General features: G+C 35.8%; 1 protein-coding gene across 6 annotated transcripts in view; it reads right to left on the bottom strand.

Annotated features, from left to right (window-relative positions):
* Positions 1–21,917, bottom strand: part of cux1a (cut-like homeobox 1a) — a 122,444-nt gene that overhangs the window by 53,995 nt on the left and 46,532 nt on the right. For all 6 annotated transcript variants that reach the window (XM_058789675.1, XM_058789669.1, XM_058789672.1 and 3 more), the window contains 2 exons: positions 14,227–14,274; positions 4,326–4,404 (listed from right to left, as the gene is read on the bottom strand). In XM_058789675.1, coding sequence (XP_058645658.1) covers positions 4,326–4,404; positions 14,227–14,274 — 127 coding nt within the window. The remainder of the gene's footprint in view (positions 1–4,325; positions 4,405–14,226; positions 14,275–21,917) is intronic.

The raw sequence follows: 21,917 nt of genomic DNA, 5'->3' as shown, positions 1-21,917 counted from the left end.
TAATTAAAAACAACAATGCACTAAATAATAATTATAATAAATAATAATAATAATAAATGAATGTGCACTAAAATTAAATGCACAATATGAATATTAAAAAACTTAATTATCATTTATTGAAGAAAAAAGTAATTAAACATCTCCTTTAAAAGTTAAAAACAATAATTAAAATGTATACGTATATAAAATTATTTTTAAAATGTATATGTGTGTATATATATATATATATATATATATATATATATATATATATATATATATATATATATATATATACACACATATATATATATACACATATATATATATATACATATATATACACATATATATACATATACATATATACACACATATACATTTTAAAAATAATTTAAAATGTGTAGTAATAAATAAATATATTATTTTATATATCATTTTAAATGTTTTATATAATATATTTTATACTAAAAATATAAAAAATAATTTATTATTTCTTATAAAATGAATGATAAATTAATAAACAAATAAAAAATTAGGTTGACAAATCTGTCGATTCATTCACATGCCAGCAAAAATCACCAGCTGCAGAAATTTCAGATTAGCAGGTTGTAAAAAAAGTTATACTAATTCATATTTGGCAGGGTGTTAATTTGTTGCTTTCACAAACGGAAGGCAATGTTAAATGAAAGGGGGGGTCGAACGCAGCAGTGGTGTGGGACCAAGGCCAGCCCTCCGCACTGAAGGACTAAGACATTCTGACACACACACACACACACACACACGCTTTTTCATCACTGTCTGTCCCCCTCAAATGCTAATTGCTATATGACTAATTATGGCCCTGTTCCCGTTGATTTTCCTTAATGAGACAGCCAAGTTAATTATGTAATCAAACTATTTTATTAGCCCCTGCGGAACATGAGAGCGAGAGAGAGAGAGTGTGAGAGTAAAATCAGAGAAGGAAAAGCTGACAGAGAGGAGTGTAAAATAAAACATGTCATTCCTGTACACGTTCTATGTGAAGCTACAGTCGAGATCGCAGTTTTCGGCGCACATCCCTCCCCCTCTCTGTATTCTCATCTGAAGGTACAGGAAACGCTGATGGGGTGTGCTATGTGTGATGTGCATGTGTGGTGCGTGAGAGTGTGTCATATCTAAAAACTGCAAGAGGAAGTCTGAATGATATGCTGTCATGGTGTGTTCCCTTTTGTAGCCGTGGCAACTGCCATTTCAGCTCGACAGGCGGCCACGCGTGTCAATTCTGAACGTGACTGTCATGTGACTGAAATGACCAGCCAATTCAAATCTGATTTACACAGGCACATCAATTTGGATGCATGTCATTTGGTGTACAACACAACACCGCAAGCACAATCCGTTCGGTTAGGTTGGCGTCTGAAGTTAAACTGAAGTCAAGTGCTGGGAGGCCTCACTGAAAGAAACTAAGAAAGGACAAGTGGGAACATTCAGATGCTTTAAAATCTATTATAGCATCTATGAGACCCATTCAGTCTCTAAAAAAAAAATAAAAATAAAAAATACAACGAAAAACATTAAAATAATCCTAAAGTTGAACCCTAAAGTGACAGCGACAAGGGAGTTTAAAATCTAAATCATCTAAATTATTGTAACAGTGTGAACAGAAAACTGGAGTCACTCCTGAATTCACATTGGCTGAGTTATTGACTATCATGGCAATGTTTTGACATATTGTGGGTGTAAACAGGAAAACACAGATATATCAACCCACATTTATACACACATTTTTCAGGAGTGAATTTAGTTGTGACTCCCATAAATACTGAAAGTCAATGTGAACAAAACTAAAATTATATATGTGTGGACATATATATTATATACACACACACATACACACACACACATATACATATATATATACATATGCATGTAATGTGTTATGTAATATAAGTTACATTAAAAACAATGGTTCTGAAATGGTTTTCAAAACTGTCCTAGAGCATCCCAGCACTATCTCCCTCATTTAACACACCCGATTCAACTCGTCAGCTCATTAGTAAACACTGAAATGGGTCAGAAAAGGTAAAGAGATTTGAAAGAAAACACAATGCGTGTCAGATCCGCGTCACGTTCAGCAGTGACATCTCTTAAAGAAATAGCAGCCAAAACAACCTAATAACCAGCTGCTGTGGGTGTCTGTTCATCAAGAATAAAAGAAAAAAAAGAGGAAATCAATAACTTTTATATAGCTGTAAGTATTTATCTGTATTCAGTTTAGAATTTAGTGCTTGATAACTTGTAATGTTTAATGGCCATAGTCAATGGTTAAATATTAGGGGAATTTTTTTTTTAGGGAAATCAGTATTACTTTGTATCAGTGATACTGGCCTTCAGTCATAAAAAAGATGCCATTAAACAAATATTAAAAATATGTTGTTTGTACATTAATTTGAAGATCGAATGTGAAATTATTGCAATATAAAAGTATATTTAAAAACTTTAAATGTTAACTTTAATATTAAATTGCGATTTTTTAATTGATTGACAGCACTAATATATATATATATATATATATATATATATATATATATATATATATATATATATATATATATATATTAGTGCTGTCAAGCGATTAATCGCATCCAAAATAAAAGTCTTTGTTTACATAATATATGTATGTGTACTGTGTATACTTATGTATATATAAATACACACCCATACAGTATATATTTTGAAAAAATGTACATGTATATACATTTATATTCTTATACTTTATATTATATATAACTATATTTAATATATAAATATTCTTAAATATATACATGCATGTGTTTGTATTTATATATACATAATTATACACAGTATACACACATATATTAAGTAAATAAAAACTTATTTTGGATGCGATTAATCGTTTGACAGTACTAATATATATATATATATATATATATATATATATATATATATATATATATATATATATATATATATATATATATATATACACATACACTGTATAAACTATATTTTATAGCATTAATATTTATATTTTAGATATATTTATATTTTAGTTTTATTTCAGTAAAATTTATATAAAATAATACATTTAAATATAAAATTTCAAAAAAATAAATAAAATAATGTCCTGTCTAGGTTGTTTTCCATGGACTTTGAATGTGTCTCATCCAATCAGAGGTCAGAAACTTAACAATATTGACAATGTATTTTATATACAGCATATCAGTCTTGAATAAGTTAAATGTTGGCATTAAGGTGCCTGAAACTTCCGAACATTCCCACTAACACACACCACAACACTCACACACACACAGGCCTACACAGTGTACCAGTGTAACTATCACAAGATAATTTGTCAAGCTGTGATCACATTCGCAGACACGTAGACAGGACTGGACAAGCTCCAGATTTCACAGATAGAAACAGACATTCCCAGACTAGACCTCCCACTCCAACATCCTGCAACACACACACACATATAGCTCCCTCTCAAATACACAAAATACACATATAAAAAAGGTAATCAAATGCACTTGCGCACATTTCCAAACACACAGACACGCCATTGCGTTGGCCCGGGATCTCCAGACCGCAGCATTGTGGTAATTTAGGGATGTATTAAGTAGTTGTGCAGGCAGACAGTCCAACCTGCTCCAACAGGCCCAGGCGGCACTGTCTGTCTGTCTCCCTCCCTGTCGCTCAGCAGATGTGGGCGGAGCTACACAGCTAGATTTGTGTGTGTGTGTATGTGTATCTGAGGGAGGTCTGAAGGTTTCCCAAGCTGAAGTTTAGTTCAGCCAGAAGTCGTCTCTCTCACCACACTCCACAGTCGCACTTGCTTAACAGGAGTTTGATACATTATCCACACTCTCTTGTGGTAAACTTCGTTCAGTCTAAAGCACAACTCTATCGAGCGGCCGAGCTAAAGATGCTTTGAGATGTCACATGAACCTTTGCGGCACCATTAACTTATTATAGATCAGCGCGTCAGAACATTACCATATAAAAACTGAGGATCCAGGGGCCATTATCTCACCGTTAGAAAGCCAATTCGGAAGATTAAAAGGTGTTTGTGGGGCAATGAATGCGGATTTTATTAGAATCCAAGTTCCTCCGTGTGTGGGGTTTGGAACAGAGTGGGTCTCTAAAGCCGTAGAAGTCATTAAGACGGCCTGTGCGCGTGCATGTGTGTGCGTTTTAGACACTAGAGACGGAGGTCTCATAAATATGACTGATGTGTTTACAGTATTCTCGCCTCAGTGAAACACTACAGCAGTGTGTGTGCGTGTGTGTGTGTGTGTGTGTGTGTGTGAGCAGCCAGCTCAGAGCGAGCCGAGACATACCTGGGACATCGATTAATCTCTTGTACACGCTGAGGAAAGCAGCCTCTGATTCTTTACTTCTTTTACTCAAGGCGTCGATCTGAAACAATGAGGGAAAAAAAACAAAAACACAATAACTGAATTGCGTGTGCTTGGAACCGCAGGCACAGTAATTGCATTAGCAACCAGGTTGAAATTTGCATACATTAGCAGCAATGACGAGTCCATTAAAGATGGCCATATGGAAAACAGCCTAGAAAAAGATTTCGAACTCACACACGCACATTACACGCATCACTTACCACCTATTCGACCTAAATAAAACAGCTAAGTGTACATAACCGTGACCCTTTTCATTCACACACAGTAAATCATTTATGTTTTGACGCGTGCGATATTTTTCCAAGCGCTGGGTCGAGGCATTTTGGGGGCATGCTTCAGGTGTATACGCTGGGACCGTTTCTGGTTCGCTTTATATAGAAGGTAATTATCAGGTATAAATCCAAATCCCTGTGAGCATGAGATGACAGAAACAGGTAATGAGGGACTCTGATAATGAGAAGAACTTTTGGCCTTAATATAGAGCGCTGCAGACGTGTACGTATGGGCAAATTACATACTGTATCTGGGTTACGGCTCCCACTGCAAGGAGAGGCCTTCATCATTTCCTGAAGATAGATGATTTTCAGATTGGTGGCCGCAGTCACTGAGGTGCCGCCCACTGACTTAATCTAACTGTCAATTTGCCGAAAGATGCATGATCACGGTCGTAACGGATGTCAATAGAAGGCAAAGCAGATTAAAAATACTCTTAATATTTAACAAAAAAGGTTCCTACTTGAGCTTCAATGATAACATGCAAACATGAAAAATGTGTTAACTTTTGATAAACTCCCCCTTGGAATTATAGGAATTAATTACAGAAATAATATAATTCATAATAAATAAATTAACTAATTTAATAAAAATATTTTAATTATTTCATATGGAGTGGGGAAAAATGCATTACTTGTTGGTACATTTTTATATGAAAATCTACACTGTCAATAACCTAGAATTACAGTAGAATCACTGGAATAAGCCTCTGTAAGCCTGTCTTCCAGGGTTTCACTGGGACAGATGACCTTATTGACCCTTCGGTGGCAATGTATGACAGCTGGAACAAACCCAGTGCAAACCCAGCGCTGTAACACACAACAGGGAAAGAAAGAGTGAGAAAGTACAAGAGAAGATGGAAAGGTAGTAATATAGGCTCTTCAGTTTACACAGCTCTAATAAAGACACTGATCTCTCTTAATCTGAAAACACACAGCTGTGGTGATTCTGGCCAGATTATGATACATCATCCAACTGCCTTCTGTTACGGTATGACCAAAAACCACACTGTTGGTACCATCTTGTCAACATAAACGTTATTTTGCTATTGATTTCGATACATGTGATGTTAACAGGCTGCTAAGCTAAAAGGGTGATTCTCTAATAATCTATAAAGAATAAAACAGTGTACATAAATGCTGGGTGAGAGTATTCATTTTGATTACACTGGACTATTTTATTTTTTATTTCTTTCATGCAGGGATGCACTGATATCAATAAGATGAATTATGGTAACCAATAAATGGACGATATTCAAGTTTTTTTTAATTATTTTATCTAAACATACTGAAAATAAAGCATTAAAACAATCGTTTTAAATGCTACAAGACATTTCAGGCATCACAATATCAAAACAATATAATGAAAAATTATATTAAGGTAATATGTTGGATAAAATATCATATTGAAGCTTGTCGCAATGCATTCTGGGACTGCCTGCTCCAGAATGGGTATGATTCTTGGCTAAAATGAGGTATCTTATGAGGCAGCATAATTAGGTTGCCTACCTTTTGGGACAGCTTTTGAGTTGGAACCAATACTGCTTCTGTAGGCAGTTCACTTGGTTTTGGAACAGTACAGAAACAGTATTTCTACCCAATGTAACACTTCTCAAGTTGCTGAGAACTGCATTTATCAGTGTCTTAAAGATGTGACAACCAAAGGCAGGAGAAATGTCTTGGATCGACACATCAGAGCGATTGTCTTCAGTAGGGTGTGGTGAACCGCATATAGAAATTATAAAATGCCATGGCAGCACTTTCCTGCCGTGTGTCTCTGATGATGACAGCGTACTGATGGCAGTGTGCTGTAGAACCAGCATGCAGTCTGGCCCAACTGGGCCAAATCTAACAAACTGGGTCAAACCTGACAGGAAACAAGGACCCAAATCAGTACGGCCTGTATACAGTAATTTAGGAGCTGCTAAAAACTGAACTAAATCTTCACCTAGCTTAACCTGAGTTCTACGTTCTAACAGCTGGAGCAAAGACCTGGAAAATTCCAGGACATAGAGATTGGTGTGTGTTATGAGTTATGATTGCAAAGTAAAACCAAAAATATATATTTGTTGTTGTTTACCACTATAAAAAATTATATCAAATATTAATAAAAATGGTAAACATAATAAAGAATATATAAAATATAAAATTAATATATGAAGAATATAAAATGTATTTTTAAAAACATTTTTAAAAATTTCAATTAAAAAACAAACTAAGACATTAAATTTTTAATAGAAATAAATATAAATTAAATTGCACTAATATTCTAAATACATTATAACTCAGGGTTTTTCACCATTCTTGTACTCAGAACTTGAAAGAGTTCTTTAAACACATGCTGCGTTTATCAACATTTCAGTTGTTTTTACATGACATAAAGATGGTCTCGTAAGAAAGTTAATAAAATTCAGCGTGTGATTAAAAGTTTGACGAAGATGCGAGCGGTTTTTACAAGATGGGAACTTGTAATTATGGTAATTCTGGCATGACGTGAACACAGCATCAGATCCTCCAGGGTTCTTCAAAATACTACAGCTCAGTGTCTTCAATAGCTCCTGCAAATGTCAGTCTTTCTGAGCCTCACCAAAACGGCAGTACCCCACACCCAAAAACAATGTGGTCTGAATCAACAGTATTGCTTTTATCCATTAAGAAAATGTTGAACTCCTGTGCTGTTTACATGTTCACAAGTGTTGTGTGTTTGGTCTTCCAGCAGCGGAACATCAAATAAAAGCTGTAAATCTGCAGCCCTGAGACTGCCGGCCTTGATGGATGGAACAGGGCAGTTGCCACTGTAAATATCCAACATGTAACAGACTTTTCACTCCTATGGGAAAGAAATTAAACATTTTCAGATGTTTCTTGCCGGAAAACATCTGGATCGGCCCAGGCAGGGCCAAGTTCTGCAGCCCTCTTGCAGATGGAGCAATTAAACTTGCCTCTCTTTCTCTCTCTCTCACTCGGCACGGGTCCACGTCTACCCCTGAAATCCAGCAGGAACCAATGTCAATTTTTAAACTCTCAGAGCGCTGAACCAGACAGAGCACAGCCAGGAGGTTAAGAGACTGTAAGGGCTGCCTAGAAGCGGCGTGCGTGACTTTGCGGATACCGTCACAGCTCAGCGTAGATTATCTGCTCTTCTCTTACTCTGCTACCAGCTCAATCTGATGGCCAGGGCATCTGGCATCATCATGCTGCGGGACATACACACAAAGTCATGCAAACAGCCTCACAGACATTATACCCTTCAAACATACACATACATACGGCCACATATAGGGGTTAGCTGTCGTGCACGAAAAGTTGTCACAAAAGTTACACTATCTTTTCTTTCTGTAAAGAAATGATTCATTTTATTCAGCAAAGATGCATTAAATTGATCAAAAGTGACAGTATAGAAAAATCAATCCTGAAAAAAACAAAAAAAACAATTATAGTTTCCATAAAAATATTAAGCAATGCAACTGTTTTCAATATTGAATAAGAAATGTGTCTTGAGCAGCAAATCAGCATATTAGAATGATTTCTGAAAATCATGTGACACTAAAAACTGTAGCAAACGACTGCTGAAAATTCAGCTTTGCATCACAGGAATAAATTTAAAAAAAAAATTTATTAAAAAGAGAAAACAGGTATTTTAAACTGTAATAATATTTCACAATTTTTTATGTATTATTGATCACATGCAGCCTAGTTAAAGCATAAGAGACTTTTTTCAAAAACATAAAAAAACTATTGAACTTCTTTTTTCTTTACTGCACACATCTATACAGAAACAACCTAACCTAAGAAACATTAAATAAAAAGTGTGACAACTAGCACCAGCTTCTCCTACATTACATTTTACACCAAACACACATGTACACACACAAACACAGACAGTTCCGCCCCTTTGAACCGTACAACACACAGACTATCTGGTGGCATCAAAAGCATGCCAGTTTAAACAGCATTATTCCCTTACGGTCCAGCCGGAACAGGGATTGAGAAGGGTGAGGGAAACATTTATAAATAGCTCTTGTTTCTGTGGGGGAGCACAGACTTGGCACTGCTGAGAGCAGAGTCAGAAAACTCCATCAGTTCTACTGACCTGCATTGCCCTCCAAACAGACGACCAGTCTCGAATTTATTTTACTTCTGTTTTTGTTTCATTTTGCCTCTTTTGGAAGACTTAGAGTGTCAGGAAATTATTGATGAGAGAAAAGACTGGCGCATGCTGCAGATTCAAACCTACATCATCCACATGAGCACAAAGGCTAAACGTGTCAGAAGAACATGCATCCAAAAAGAGATGGCTAGGTGATTACCTACATAAACAGATTCACAACCTACACATATAGACTTTAACTTTGTTTGCCTGCATATATAGACAGTTTAATGATCTCAGATTCATCCACCATTGGATCCAAACTCCTTTATCTGAGCTGCCACTAACCTTGTCTCTCCTCAGCACTTGGCCATGTTGAGCCCCTGCAGACTCCGGCCCGCTAAAATTAGTGCACAATTACGTCAAATCAATACTGACTTCCAAATTTGTAGAACTTCCACGGCACTCCGTAAACGGCTGCCAGAGTGATTAGCTCTCTTCACAGAGATCTTTGCTGGCGGGTCAACTTACTCTCTCGCTCTCTCCTTCTCGCACTCTTTCCTTTAGAATGTTGAATTTTCCACTTTGTAATGACGATTATTTATCATCAAAATGAAGCTTGAGATAAGAAGCTAAACGCAGGATTTTTTCTTGCACTTAAAAAGGCACAATAACATTGAACGGCGCATGCGCTCTTCGGAGGCCAAATAGTTTGAGTAGTTTTCACATAACATGCCAAATCAGGCATAATAACGACGAAATAATAACGTCTCAAATAAAAACGAAAATCTGACTTAAAGTAATGTTAAAATAACATAACATGACTAATGGCAAGAGCAAGGAGCACAGCAGAATAAATGAACGTCTAAAAACAATAATTAAAAAAACTAAATAAAATAAACAGCAATACTATAACACTTTTTATTTTTTATTTTTTGTTCCTTTGATCATGTCTCATCTCAAATAGGGCACCAAGTAAGCCAGGACCACAACAAAGTAAAAAAAGAAAAACTAAAAAACTAAACAAAACACAAACCGCAACAGAACAAAACACAAAACAAACAACACAACAAAAAAACTAAATAAAACAAAAAGACAAAACAAAAACAAAAAAACAGACCACTGGCTATACCACTTAAAAATATTTTTTGTCTCCTTTGGTAATGTCTTATCTCACCTAGGGTGAGCCAACACCACCTCAGGTATCCTTCACCAAGAAAGAAGAAAAAAAAAAAAACATTTGCGGTTAGAGGCACAGTACATCAAGTCTTCTTGAACATCTGCAACATGTGGCTTTGCCTCTGGGGCAGAAGTATAAATGAGCAAAAACTCTTTACAATTAAGTACAGTGACCCCCCTCACCCTCCGTCTCTGATTTACACACACATGCGTGTGCAACCCCAAACAGGGCCCCAGCCGCGTGCTATGTACAGCTCCCTATTGTACTCTCATTTCCTGACAGGAAAAGAGGAGGCTCTCGCTCTCTCGAATGAAAAAATGACATGTGGCAAGGACTTTGCACTGACCCACGAGATCAGCGTCGGTCTGACTCAAACGTGCTATTTTAACAAACCCACCGTTACAGGAAAACGGAAGATAGAAATTAAACAGAAAAAAGCATTCGCCCGTTGCAAATGGCTGTATTCATTGGTCGGTCTGCCATTATGAATTATATATGTGCTCTATCTTTTTTGTTTAAAATTGGTGCTGCAAAATTGAAGTCTCTTCGTCTATTTTAAGATTTAATGGACGGTCAGACTGACAAGACAAAACACAAGCGATCCCATCCCTCCCGCCAATTATCGTCAAATAGCTGACGTCTGAGAAAAATGCCTGAAAAATAGTACATTTCTGGTCGGAGCAGTCAGGCCGTTTTTGTCAAGGTCAGGCACTGTCAATAAGGAAAATATTTCACGACGAAAAATAATAGACGGTTTGAAACGATTTTGCTGTTGGAGTGGTGGGATGGGGATTTATTTTTAACCGAGCAGTGATTTGAAGTGGGGCGACTACCTCTGTTAATGACAGGCTAGTCCTCGAGAACACAGATCCGAAACCACAATGAGCTATAATGGAGCAGTTAGCCAGCGGTACTGGCTCATGAGAGGAGAACGGGGAGCCACTACTCACAGCGCTCACTTCATCAAAGTTACATACGGCACGGAAGAGCCGCGTCTCGCTGTGCTTTCAGGCCCCTCGACTGCCTCTTAACGCAAGGTGCTGCTGAAGGCCGTCAAACGCTGCATTACATATACTTTAACAGATAGTGGAAGTGTTTTTTAGGTCAAAGGAAAGGAAAATTGACACACTCTTCTCACTTTCCTTCTCTTTTATTATTTTTGGACTTTTTTGCCGCTTTATTAGACAGAAGAGTGAAAGAGGAGCAGAAAATTATTGAGGGAAAGAGAGAGAAAAGGACCAGGACAGCACAGTCGCCCCTTTCCCGCTGTAAGATTGCCTGTGATGCTTCCACACATTTCCACTCAAAAAAAAGAAAAAAAAAGAAAGAAAATAGCTTAGAAATATTTTTTTTAAAATTAGATTAATTAAAAACTGCCTGGAAACAGGCAAAAACTTCTGGATCTGATAATAAATTTAAATATGATTTAATTAAATTTTAAATAATAACAATAAAGGTATAAAATATTCTTTAAAATTATGTGCTACCAAAAGTACAATCATATTACTCTGGGTTTATGAACATCATGCATTTTGGACAAATTCTATTTTAATAATCACAGAATTCACCGAACAAAATAAATTCATTTTTAAAAAAAAGGCAAATAAATAGACTAACAAATAAGTAAAATGCCAAATCTTTAAAGTACCTGTGAAACTGTGTAAATACTATTCACTATCATGCCATTATGACAATGACTGTTTCCCCCAATAAAAGTGGCTCTGGAGCTAGCCTGTTCAACATAAAAAGAGGCTAAGAGTTAGTCTGAACCCAAATTCAGAAGAATTTGGCAGTTCATTACCTTATAAACCTAAAACTGAAAGGCCTATTGTTTAAAAGCACAGCTATTTTCAGACTTTATGAATATCTTTTCAGATAATTTAATACTATTAGCATAAAAGTGCTAAAAACACTTAATAGTTCTCATACTTGGTAACTAAAAGATTGAGAAACACTTATAACGAGTTATTCAGTGCAGCATAATCATACCTAATCAAACTCAGTTTGATATCACGCAACAGTACAACTAATTGACTGAATTACCAAGGAACATTAGGTGTAACTCTTTTAGCAAAACACAGGCTGCATCGGACTAAAATAGACCTTAATTAACTTAAAGAATTTTTTAAGAAGGTAGGGCTCAAAACAAAACTCACTCAATATCCTTCTATTATGATGATATTTCAAGTCTGTGCTGCAGAGGGCATTTGAATATCTGCCTGCTGTCATATTGAATGGTAATGCACATTACTTATGGAACACAGCACCATGTCCCAGTTCTCAACTACATCAGCAATGGCCACTAAGGAGACATGTCAAAGGAAACACGGCTTTATTCCCTGAGGACAACTGGTGAACTCTTATTTAACATCATTTTTAAACAATTATGAAATGTCATGACAAATTTAATATTGGAGGACATTTAAAATAAACATCTCAACACTAAATTTTGCCACTAATTCACAACAAAGTCTTTTTACTCTTAAGTGTCCAATGATATGACACAAAAAAAAAAAATTTTTTTATTAGATTTAGCCAAGTATAAATATGACTGGACACAATAATAGAGCTGTAGTCATTCTGCGTGATATTGTTAATGATTTCCACAGAATCCTTTTAAAAGGAAAACTTGTTTACACCTTAAGGTTAGCCAAAAAAAAAAAAAAAACTATCTTTGAGATGTTAAACTCAGAAGTCCATCATTCTGGCTCGGCCCAGAACAAACAGACTTACTTGGCACCATGGAGCGAAAACATCATTAAGATTTCGCTCTCATCCGAAGAACGGAAATAAAAGAGCGGGACAGCAAACAGCGAGAATGTATCAAAACTGTCTGATCTGATTAGATGCTGACAAAATATAGAGGCTTTGTACAACACAAGCAGACCTCAAGTAACAAGAAAAACAATCCGTCACGTAATAAGCACTGTTGTGAAATCAGGTGGGCTTTTTAGCCAGTCGAGACTATAATCAGACCAGAGAGGGCCATCTTACACCAGATCTGTGTCGAGTTAAGCAAACAGGCTTTTTCCACCCATTCCTTACAAGGAAAGTTGTGAGATTAATTGGTATGAGCGTGATAGAGTCATATTCGCTGTGTAAAGCCATGAGGAGAGGGTAGTTTAACAGTAGTGCTCTCTGGCCGCTGGCTGAGCAGCTTTGTCACACTGCATTGATTAAACAACTGAAACCATCACTGATTTTCTCCTCCCTATAGATCCATCACATCACCCAACTCTCATCGCATTTCACCTGTATTAGTACTAAAATAGACCGAAAGCCAAAAGTATGTTGACACAGAGTCATAAAATCAAGCACACAGCTGTGATTTCCTAATACTATCACTTTTAAAAGGTCCATCTTTTCTGTTCTATAGCAGGTATATTTATACTATAAGTGTAAAAATGTATTGTGATCCATTAAACTAATAATGAAAATGCAATTTATTGATTATAGAATTTATTAGAATTACTTAATATCATCACGTGAAATAACTCCATGTGTATAGTCATTGTGTGAATTTTCATTTCAATAGGAATCCATGCGAAATAATTCCCCACATAGATTTTGCAGCAGGTTCTTGTACACGCATAAAAGTGGCTCTTTTATTTAAGATAAAATAGTCAAATGAAGTCAAATAAAATATTTTGGATAACACTTATTCCAAATAAAATTCTAGGGCAAAATTAAATTCTATCGATATTCCAATATTCCACCATACAATAGTCTAACAGCGAGTGTGTCTTCATCATGCTTTGGGAATTAAATATTAATTGTACAAAAACTCAAAGCTCGAGGCTAATTATTGATTTTAAAATATAGGGTCAGGTCCATGTAATGTTTTCTGGCCTCAAATGGTTTTCTAAAAAAAAAAGGAAAATAATAGTAATAATAAATAAATCAAAATTAGATCAATTCTAAAACATTTTCTAAGCTCTATTTTCTACACCATTACTATCACCAGATGGAACTGCAAAAATCATGCCTGTTTTCAAACAGGTTTCCCTGAACACTCCCCCCATTTGCAATTGGTTGGTCAAACAAATAGTCCCACCCCTAAACTCACACCAATGCTTCAGCCAATGCTGCTGTTGTTGGGCAGATTTAGGTGCTCAAACAGAAAAATGTTTTCACAGCGCCTCAGAGCCACAGTGTTTACACTTTTCAAGGGAAACAACACACAAATAGCTGTTCTGGGGAAAAAGTAAGTATATAAAATGACACACATCACCAGTTTAAGACGATAAATACAAATAAACATTTAGGAAGTTGACTCACCTCTGCTTGGAAGCCCTTCAGCAAAGGAGCTATCTGTTTACGCAAATCCTGAAAGACAAAAAAAAAAACAGACAAAGCTGAACTATTATTTCACTATATTAGATTATGAGGAGTGTTTGAAATGAATAGACAGCAGATTTATTTTCCATGTAGCATGTGTGGAACTCAGGATATTGAGAGCAGACAATGCCAGGCATCTGATCACAGATGGAGAAAAATAACTGGGGAAAAAAAAAAAAAAAAAATACACAAAATGTATTCAAATGGATATCTTAATTTATCAAATGTCCCAGGGCTGGTTTTGTTCTCTTCAAAAGAGGAAAAAACACACAGTGAATGCATGCACGAGTGTAAACTCACGCACAAACGCTCTCTAACACAAAAGAGTACCACCTTGTGTGTATGTATGCATTCGTACTCTTCCTCTCTCACTCTCCTGATATGCCCTCGTTTTTTTCCCTTGCACAAGTTCTCCATGACTCAGTCCCCGTTACTGCAAAAACTGCTCATGCAAAAACAGCGAGAACAAAAAGCAAAGTGCAGAGCCACATCTATGCATACATTCACTACAGCCGCACGGTCGATGCGAAATATGACATAATTAGTTCTCGAGAAAGATTTACAACCGTAATCTATTACTACATCATCTTGTCATAAAGTTACAGATGAATGAGTTGCTTCTCAGCTCATGTTTCTGAGTGATACGAAATTTTTATTTAAAAAGAATCATAAAGAGAAACAAAAAAAAATCTCCTCGTGGAAAACAAACCGCGTCTTTGTTTGCAGTTTGGATGGCAGCGCACCTCCCTCCTCTTACGGGCCCTTACAGTCGAGTAATTTTGATGCCGTGGTATTAAAGTATATCAGATTAAGATGAACATCAATGCCTCTTTCATTTGAACATAGGGTGGGTGTTTCAACATGAAATGACATTACACACGGCTGTGAATAAATCTCCGGGCCGGACAAAAAGCCCTCACATTAAAAGTCAGTATAGGAATGCCTACCACGCACAAACACATTACTGAGCGCTGGGGCCGAATAAAACGGCGCCCTGAGTGCTGTAATCGCCAGGACGCAGGCCATTACGCCACTGCGGCATAAAGATATACACATCATTACCGAAGCCGCTCGCATTTCATTAGCAGTGTAGGAGTCACCATAGCCGATATATTTAATATAATGGGCAAGACAAAATTGGATTTTACAGGAAAAGTAGCAAAAAATCCTCGTCCTCAGTCCATCCACTCCAAACTTTCTTTATGGTTTCGTCAAGTGTTGAGCAATGATCAGAGTATCAGACAAAGATGATTAATCGGAAAATAAAATGAGTAAATCTCTTACTAATACACTTTGGTTACACCTGTCTAAATTTAGGTTAGGTTACAATAATATAAAAAGATAGCTGCTTAAATGAAAGCAAATATAAATTCTATACTAAATTTCTTTGGAACAAGAAAAGAACACAAGGTGTGAAAACAAAAGAAGGTGCTACTCTTTGTTAAACAACAACAAAAGTATTAAATGTGTGTTATTTAATAGTTTTTTTACCTTTTTACTTTACCTTTATTCTAAAATAATACAATTGACTGGTATGGTTTTCATAAAAACATTATGCGAATTGTTACGCAAATAAGCATTTTACAAAGTTGTGTACATACCATTCACTGTAATCTACATTTTTTTTAACTGCTGATATGATGCTTTTAAGTAATGGCAGTCACCCAGCTCTTAAAATATTAATACCAAAATTTGGGCTCCTGTACAAAACCAGTGACCAACAACAGTATAAATACTAAATCTTACGGTACAAAAAAAACTCTCCATGTTATCTCCCAGCGTTAAGCATTGTATACACAACATGTCTGCCAGGTTGAATGCAATGAGCAGGTAACACAATGACAAAGCAAGACTGCCACGAACAGCTGACGTCTGCATGTCTCACTCATGTTTGCAGAGAAAGAGTGCTGGCAGAGAGCAGACAGAAGTGGTGGAGGGTAGCTTTGACCCCACTGCACTCTTCATCTTCCCAGAGCGAGCAGCTGGGCCTCCGTTCCCGCTCTCCCGCCCGCACTGGCTACTGTACAGATGACATTTATGTAAGTGCCGCACCAGAGGGGCCCACGTGACCAGGAGGAAACATCTCTCAACATCTGGTTTCAACATAATACTCGAGGCCTGGCCAAAAGAGAGTTCCCCTGCCTGCTTTGAGCAGTACTCTCGTACTCCATCTTTCTCTGCAGATGCAATCTGCCCGCATTCGTATGTAAAGACAGCAGTGCATAAAAGTACATTTATATTGTTAGCGAATGGATAAAAAGCTCGCAATAAAAGTAAATCTCCAGGAACCGGGCCAAGTTCGAGCATGTGCAAGTCGTTGTTAAATCCAGAGGGGTCTGAAGACGGAAACGCAATCTGTTGGAATACTGCAGCACGGAAAGAGACGGTGAGGTCAAAACGTGACGTGACGGAAGCTTAACAGCTGAACGAGCAAAACCCATGCAGGCAAAATGCACCTCATGGCTGACTGACAGGGGAAATTATAGTGACTTTCAAGCGATGAATCAAATATTTGGTCATTGTGAGATTATCAGCATCAGCACAATTTCTGATCTGGAATCATTTTAGTCATTTGAGTAAATATCGATACATACATCCTAATTGCTACAATTATATTGATTACAGAGTCAGAAATTAAATTAAGAGGAAATATTTGCCCCTTGAACTGATTTTAAGGGCATTTCAACCTCTATCAGTACATAGTTTCAATCCAAAGCCACTTCATATTACCGGTAGTTTTATATTTAACACTTGACTCAATTATAGATATCTAGCAACTAAAGGTCAATAATTTAACCATGATTATTATTATCATGATTAGCAGTATTATAGATGAAGTACGCCTATTTAAAGCAATAATATCAATCAACATCAGTCATTAGAAAAAAAGAAAATCAAATAAACTAAAAATGTTAATTACTCAATCAGTCAACAATTGGAAAGCTACCTACAACACGGAGAAACAGACCTTTATATTTTGTGCAATAGTGTTTAGGGCTTTTTACCCTCCAAAGCAAAGATCACATCCTCTAGGGGGCTTTGTGTGAGGCGCTGCAGTCAATCACCCAGCAGAAACACATTCTTCCTGTGTCCCCACATCCAGAGCCACCTAAAGTCCCTGAAAGCCGTCCCCTGCTCTAGCACACTGCATCTTTAAACCCGCCAGTTTGGCAGATTACACAGCTGCATGGGCCAGCCTGGTAAATTATTTACCATCAACGCGAGCCTTCCCCTCCTCCCACTCACTCCATTATATAGTGCATCACGTGCCAACTGGTCCTGGCACGCTGGCATCTGGCACTAGGGTGGCATTGCCTTAGTGGAGCCAAGCCAGGCCTGTTTTAAGCTGCTGGTGTCTGCCGTAATACCATCTAAGCTCGGTAGGTACGGTGATCAACAGATCGGTTTAATCGTATCTGATTGACCGAGAGAATATACACAGGGCGGATTGTGGAAAATAATGGACACCCATCATTTTCCTAAATCCTCCTTACATATATTCTTTCTAGAGAGATGCAGGTCAAAATCAGTTTTCACAGACATTCATGTTGCTTCTGCATAAAATGGAAATATTTTAACTGCAAGATTTTTCCACATTAATTCCTGTGGAAAATTAGTGAAATAATGAATTTGAATAAATTCATGGTAAAACGAGTTGAAGCTGAGACTATTTTAGTTTTTCAATGTGAACAGAAAATAAGTTAAATAAAGCTAAGAATATATTATTTTGGGTGTTAAAAACGTGATTTTCCAAAACATTTTAAAAATGAACTTGCTTTGTAATGTATTTTTGTGCGGCAGATTCTTAAATCCAGCACTTTCAGTAAGATTGAAGCTTCAGTATTAGATTTTATACAACAGTAATGAAATAATGAAATAACGTTCATCTCAGTGAATCTAGTTTTATGTTTTGGATTCTCCTGGAAAATGGCTACCGGCCTGTTCTGCGAGTCGTAAATCTCACTAAATCCAGCACTGGAAATGGTGGAAACAGGAAAGCACATGGTATTGTCTGTCCACTGGATGTCTTCTCTTGTCTTTCGCTGCCTTCTGGATGTAGAATCTCCATTCAACAAAGTCCAGGAGCATCACCCCGCTCGTTATTCAAAACTACACAGACACACACACACACACACACACACTCATGCATAGAGAGCAGAGAGCAGCCATGATGGATGAGAGCAGAGTTACACTGATAAGAGAAAGGCCGTTGTGCCTCCATTATAGAGGAACACACACACTTCCAAACATTCTACAGGAAACAGAACTGTGGCATTTCACTGAAGGTGGCTGATACCAAAGTGCACCGTCAGCTTCTGTGCAAGAACCTGTAATATCAGATGTTTTCCAGGTTCTCCGTGTAAAAAGGAAAAAGAAAGGTACTAGCATAGTTATCACTGGAGATTTAAACAAACCTATAAGAATCCACGATTATTATTTAGCGCATCTGTGCTTACCTATTGCTCCCAAGCGTGTGTGTGTATGTGTCTGCGTTTGTGTGCGCAGCTGTGCACGCATATCTGCACGTGGGCGTGTCAGTGTCCCCTATTCCGTGCTCCCACACCCTTAAGGTCACAGTCAATTAAAGCAGACGTAGAACAGACCCCCGTCGCATTCAGACCAATTTCAGCTCCACCTTAAAACTTACACGCTCTCTTAACCACACATAAACACGAGAGGGAACCGTGTGCGGCATAACCGTATAAATAAGAGTTGTTACAGTAGGATAAAGTGAGAAATAGAGAGAAAATCGAGTATGAATGGGGGTGGAGGGCCCCTGTTGGTCCCCACGAGATGAATGCCCCCAGACGCTGGTCTGGTAATGAGGTCACGAAACTGTCAGACAGACCCCCAAACAAAGACGCTGTGATCTAGGACCGGCCGGCCTCTCAGACACATACTCTCTTGATGGAGGCTATCAATCACACACACACACACACACACACACACACCACAAACATCACAAATACTTCGAAAATCTTACTTTAAACAAACAAAGCAGAAATTGGCTTAAACAATAGGTTTAAAAATAATATTGTATGATATAATATAATATAATAAATAGTTATTTTTATTTTTATTACAGAATTAATATTTAGAATTATATTATATTTTAGCATTTTATTATTTTCATTCCACTCTTTCGTTATTAGTTTTTGTTTTACATTTACATTTCTTTATTTTTATTTCAGTTTTAGTTTTATTGATTTTAGTACTTAAACTTCTTTCAATTAGTTGCCAAGGTCATTAAAAGTTTAATCCAATATTTATATTTTATATATATAACTTAAATTTTAAACTACCAAAAACAATTTTAATAGCTTGTTTTAGTTAACTGACAACACTGAATTATAATATAATATAATATATAATATAATATATAATATAATATAATATAATATAATATAATATAATATAATATAATATAATATAATATAATATAATATAATATAATATAATATAATATAATATAATATAATAATGACCCTGGACCACAAAACCAGTCTTAAGTCGCTGGGGTATATTTGTAGCAATAGCCAAAAATACATTGTATGGGTCAAAATGATTGATTTTTCTTTTATGCCAAAACCATTAAGACATTAAGTAAAGATCATGTTCCATGAAGATATTTAGTAAATTTCCTACCTTAAATATATCAAAACTTAATTTTTGATTAGTAATATGCATTGATAAGAACTTAATTTGGACAAATTTAAAGGCGATTTTCTCAATATTTAGATTTTTTTGGCACCCTCAGATTCCAGATTTTCAAATAGTTGTATCTCAGCCAAATATTGTCAGATCCGAACAAACCATACATCAATGGAAAGATTATTTATTATTTTAAATCTGTATAAAAATTTACCCTCATGACTGTTTTTTCCAGGGTCACATATAATATAATTATTGCTGTCAAACGATTAATCACATCCAAAATAAAATATTTTTGTTTACATAATATATAAGTGTGTACTGTGTATATTTATTATGTTTATAAATACAAACACGTGCATGTATATATTTAAGAAAAATATGTTGTTTATATATTATATTTTATATATAATAAAAATATAATAATATAAATATATAAATGTATATACATGTAAATATTTTCAAAATATATACAGTATGTGTGTGTATTTATATATACACAAATAAACAGTACACATACATATATCATGTAATAATATATGCATTTTGGATGCGATTAATCGTTTGACAGCACTAGATATAATAACATTTATACAGAATATTATATACATTATAAATCTAAAATGACTTTTTATTTATAATTTCATGTAAAAGAAGCTTTCATATTTTTATATGTACCTGCACCAGTAAAGACATTTGAAATAATTTTATAATATAAATGATTTATAAATAATTGAATTACCCTTTTCATCTCAGACATAACAGAATATTTTTCAAAAAGTGTCCCAGAAAACCTGCTTTATTCGAGACATGGTGAGCTCAGGCCACCGTAGGGCAGGAAAGGGTTAATGCAAAGAAAGCTGAGAAAAAAGAACTTTTCTTTAGCAATTAGTTCTGATGAGCAGGTTTGTTAGGCAGCAGCTATTGAAGGTCTATTTATAGAGATTGCTTCAGGAGAAAAACCTGAGATGCGGCCATGCAGATCAGAGGGAGAGGGGGATGAAAGAAGGGAAATGAAAGAGGAAAAGGGGGGATGGTGAAAAAAAGGAGAAAGACATGGCCTTCTGCCTCAGAGGAATGCAGGGCAGCCTCTATCTGGTGATGAAACGGTCTCGCAGCGAATGAGTGGACATATTGCCTGCCCCCTTATCCACATGATGCGTTTGTTTGCGTTTTTCTGTATTTGGTTTATTTTTACATCACCTCGCTTGTGTCATAACTAAGGCCAGTTTGCACTTGTGGACACCGCTTAAAGCAGAACATGCAGTCATTAATTGACAGAGTGGCTCTACACAGTGATTGTTCATTCATTTGCGATGCGTTTAAAATAGTTCACTCATTGACTATTTCCTATATAGTGAATGACATAATGAGTGCCCTAATGCATTATAGAAGTCATAAATAACATTTATTCAGTATAACATATACATATACATATATATATATATATATATATATATATATATATATATATATATATATATATATATATATATATATACACACACACACATATATACACACACATATACATATATGTATATATATATATACAAACATACATACACACACACACACACACACACACACACACATATACATATATGTATATATGTATATGTGTATATGTATGTGTATATGTATATATGAAGAGTTCATTTGAAAAAATGATTAATCAATTTTTAAAACGTGAACACGCGATGTCTTAAAAGTGGACAATATTGGCTTTTTGACAAAACATATTTAGGGTTCAGATCGCTGTATGTGGAGAATAATGCAAGGCAATATTTTTTTTTTTAAAGTGCCGTTTATCGGTTTTGCAAATGAACTCTTCATATACATATACATATATATCACAGAAACAAAATGAATAATGATTTAAAATGTAAAAAATAAATAAAAGTGAGTATAATAACTCAATGACTAATAAAATATAAGAATAATTAAAAATATAAATCATTTAATAAATTAATTAGATT

This window comes from Onychostoma macrolepis, chromosome 10 (genome assembly GCF_012432095.1).
Source record: "Onychostoma macrolepis isolate SWU-2019 chromosome 10, ASM1243209v1, whole genome shotgun sequence".
Classification (NCBI taxonomy): domain Eukaryota; kingdom Metazoa; phylum Chordata; class Actinopteri; order Cypriniformes; family Cyprinidae; genus Onychostoma; species Onychostoma macrolepis.
Note: the sequence above shows the minus strand (reverse complement) of the source record. Positions and strands in the feature narration are given on the sequence as shown.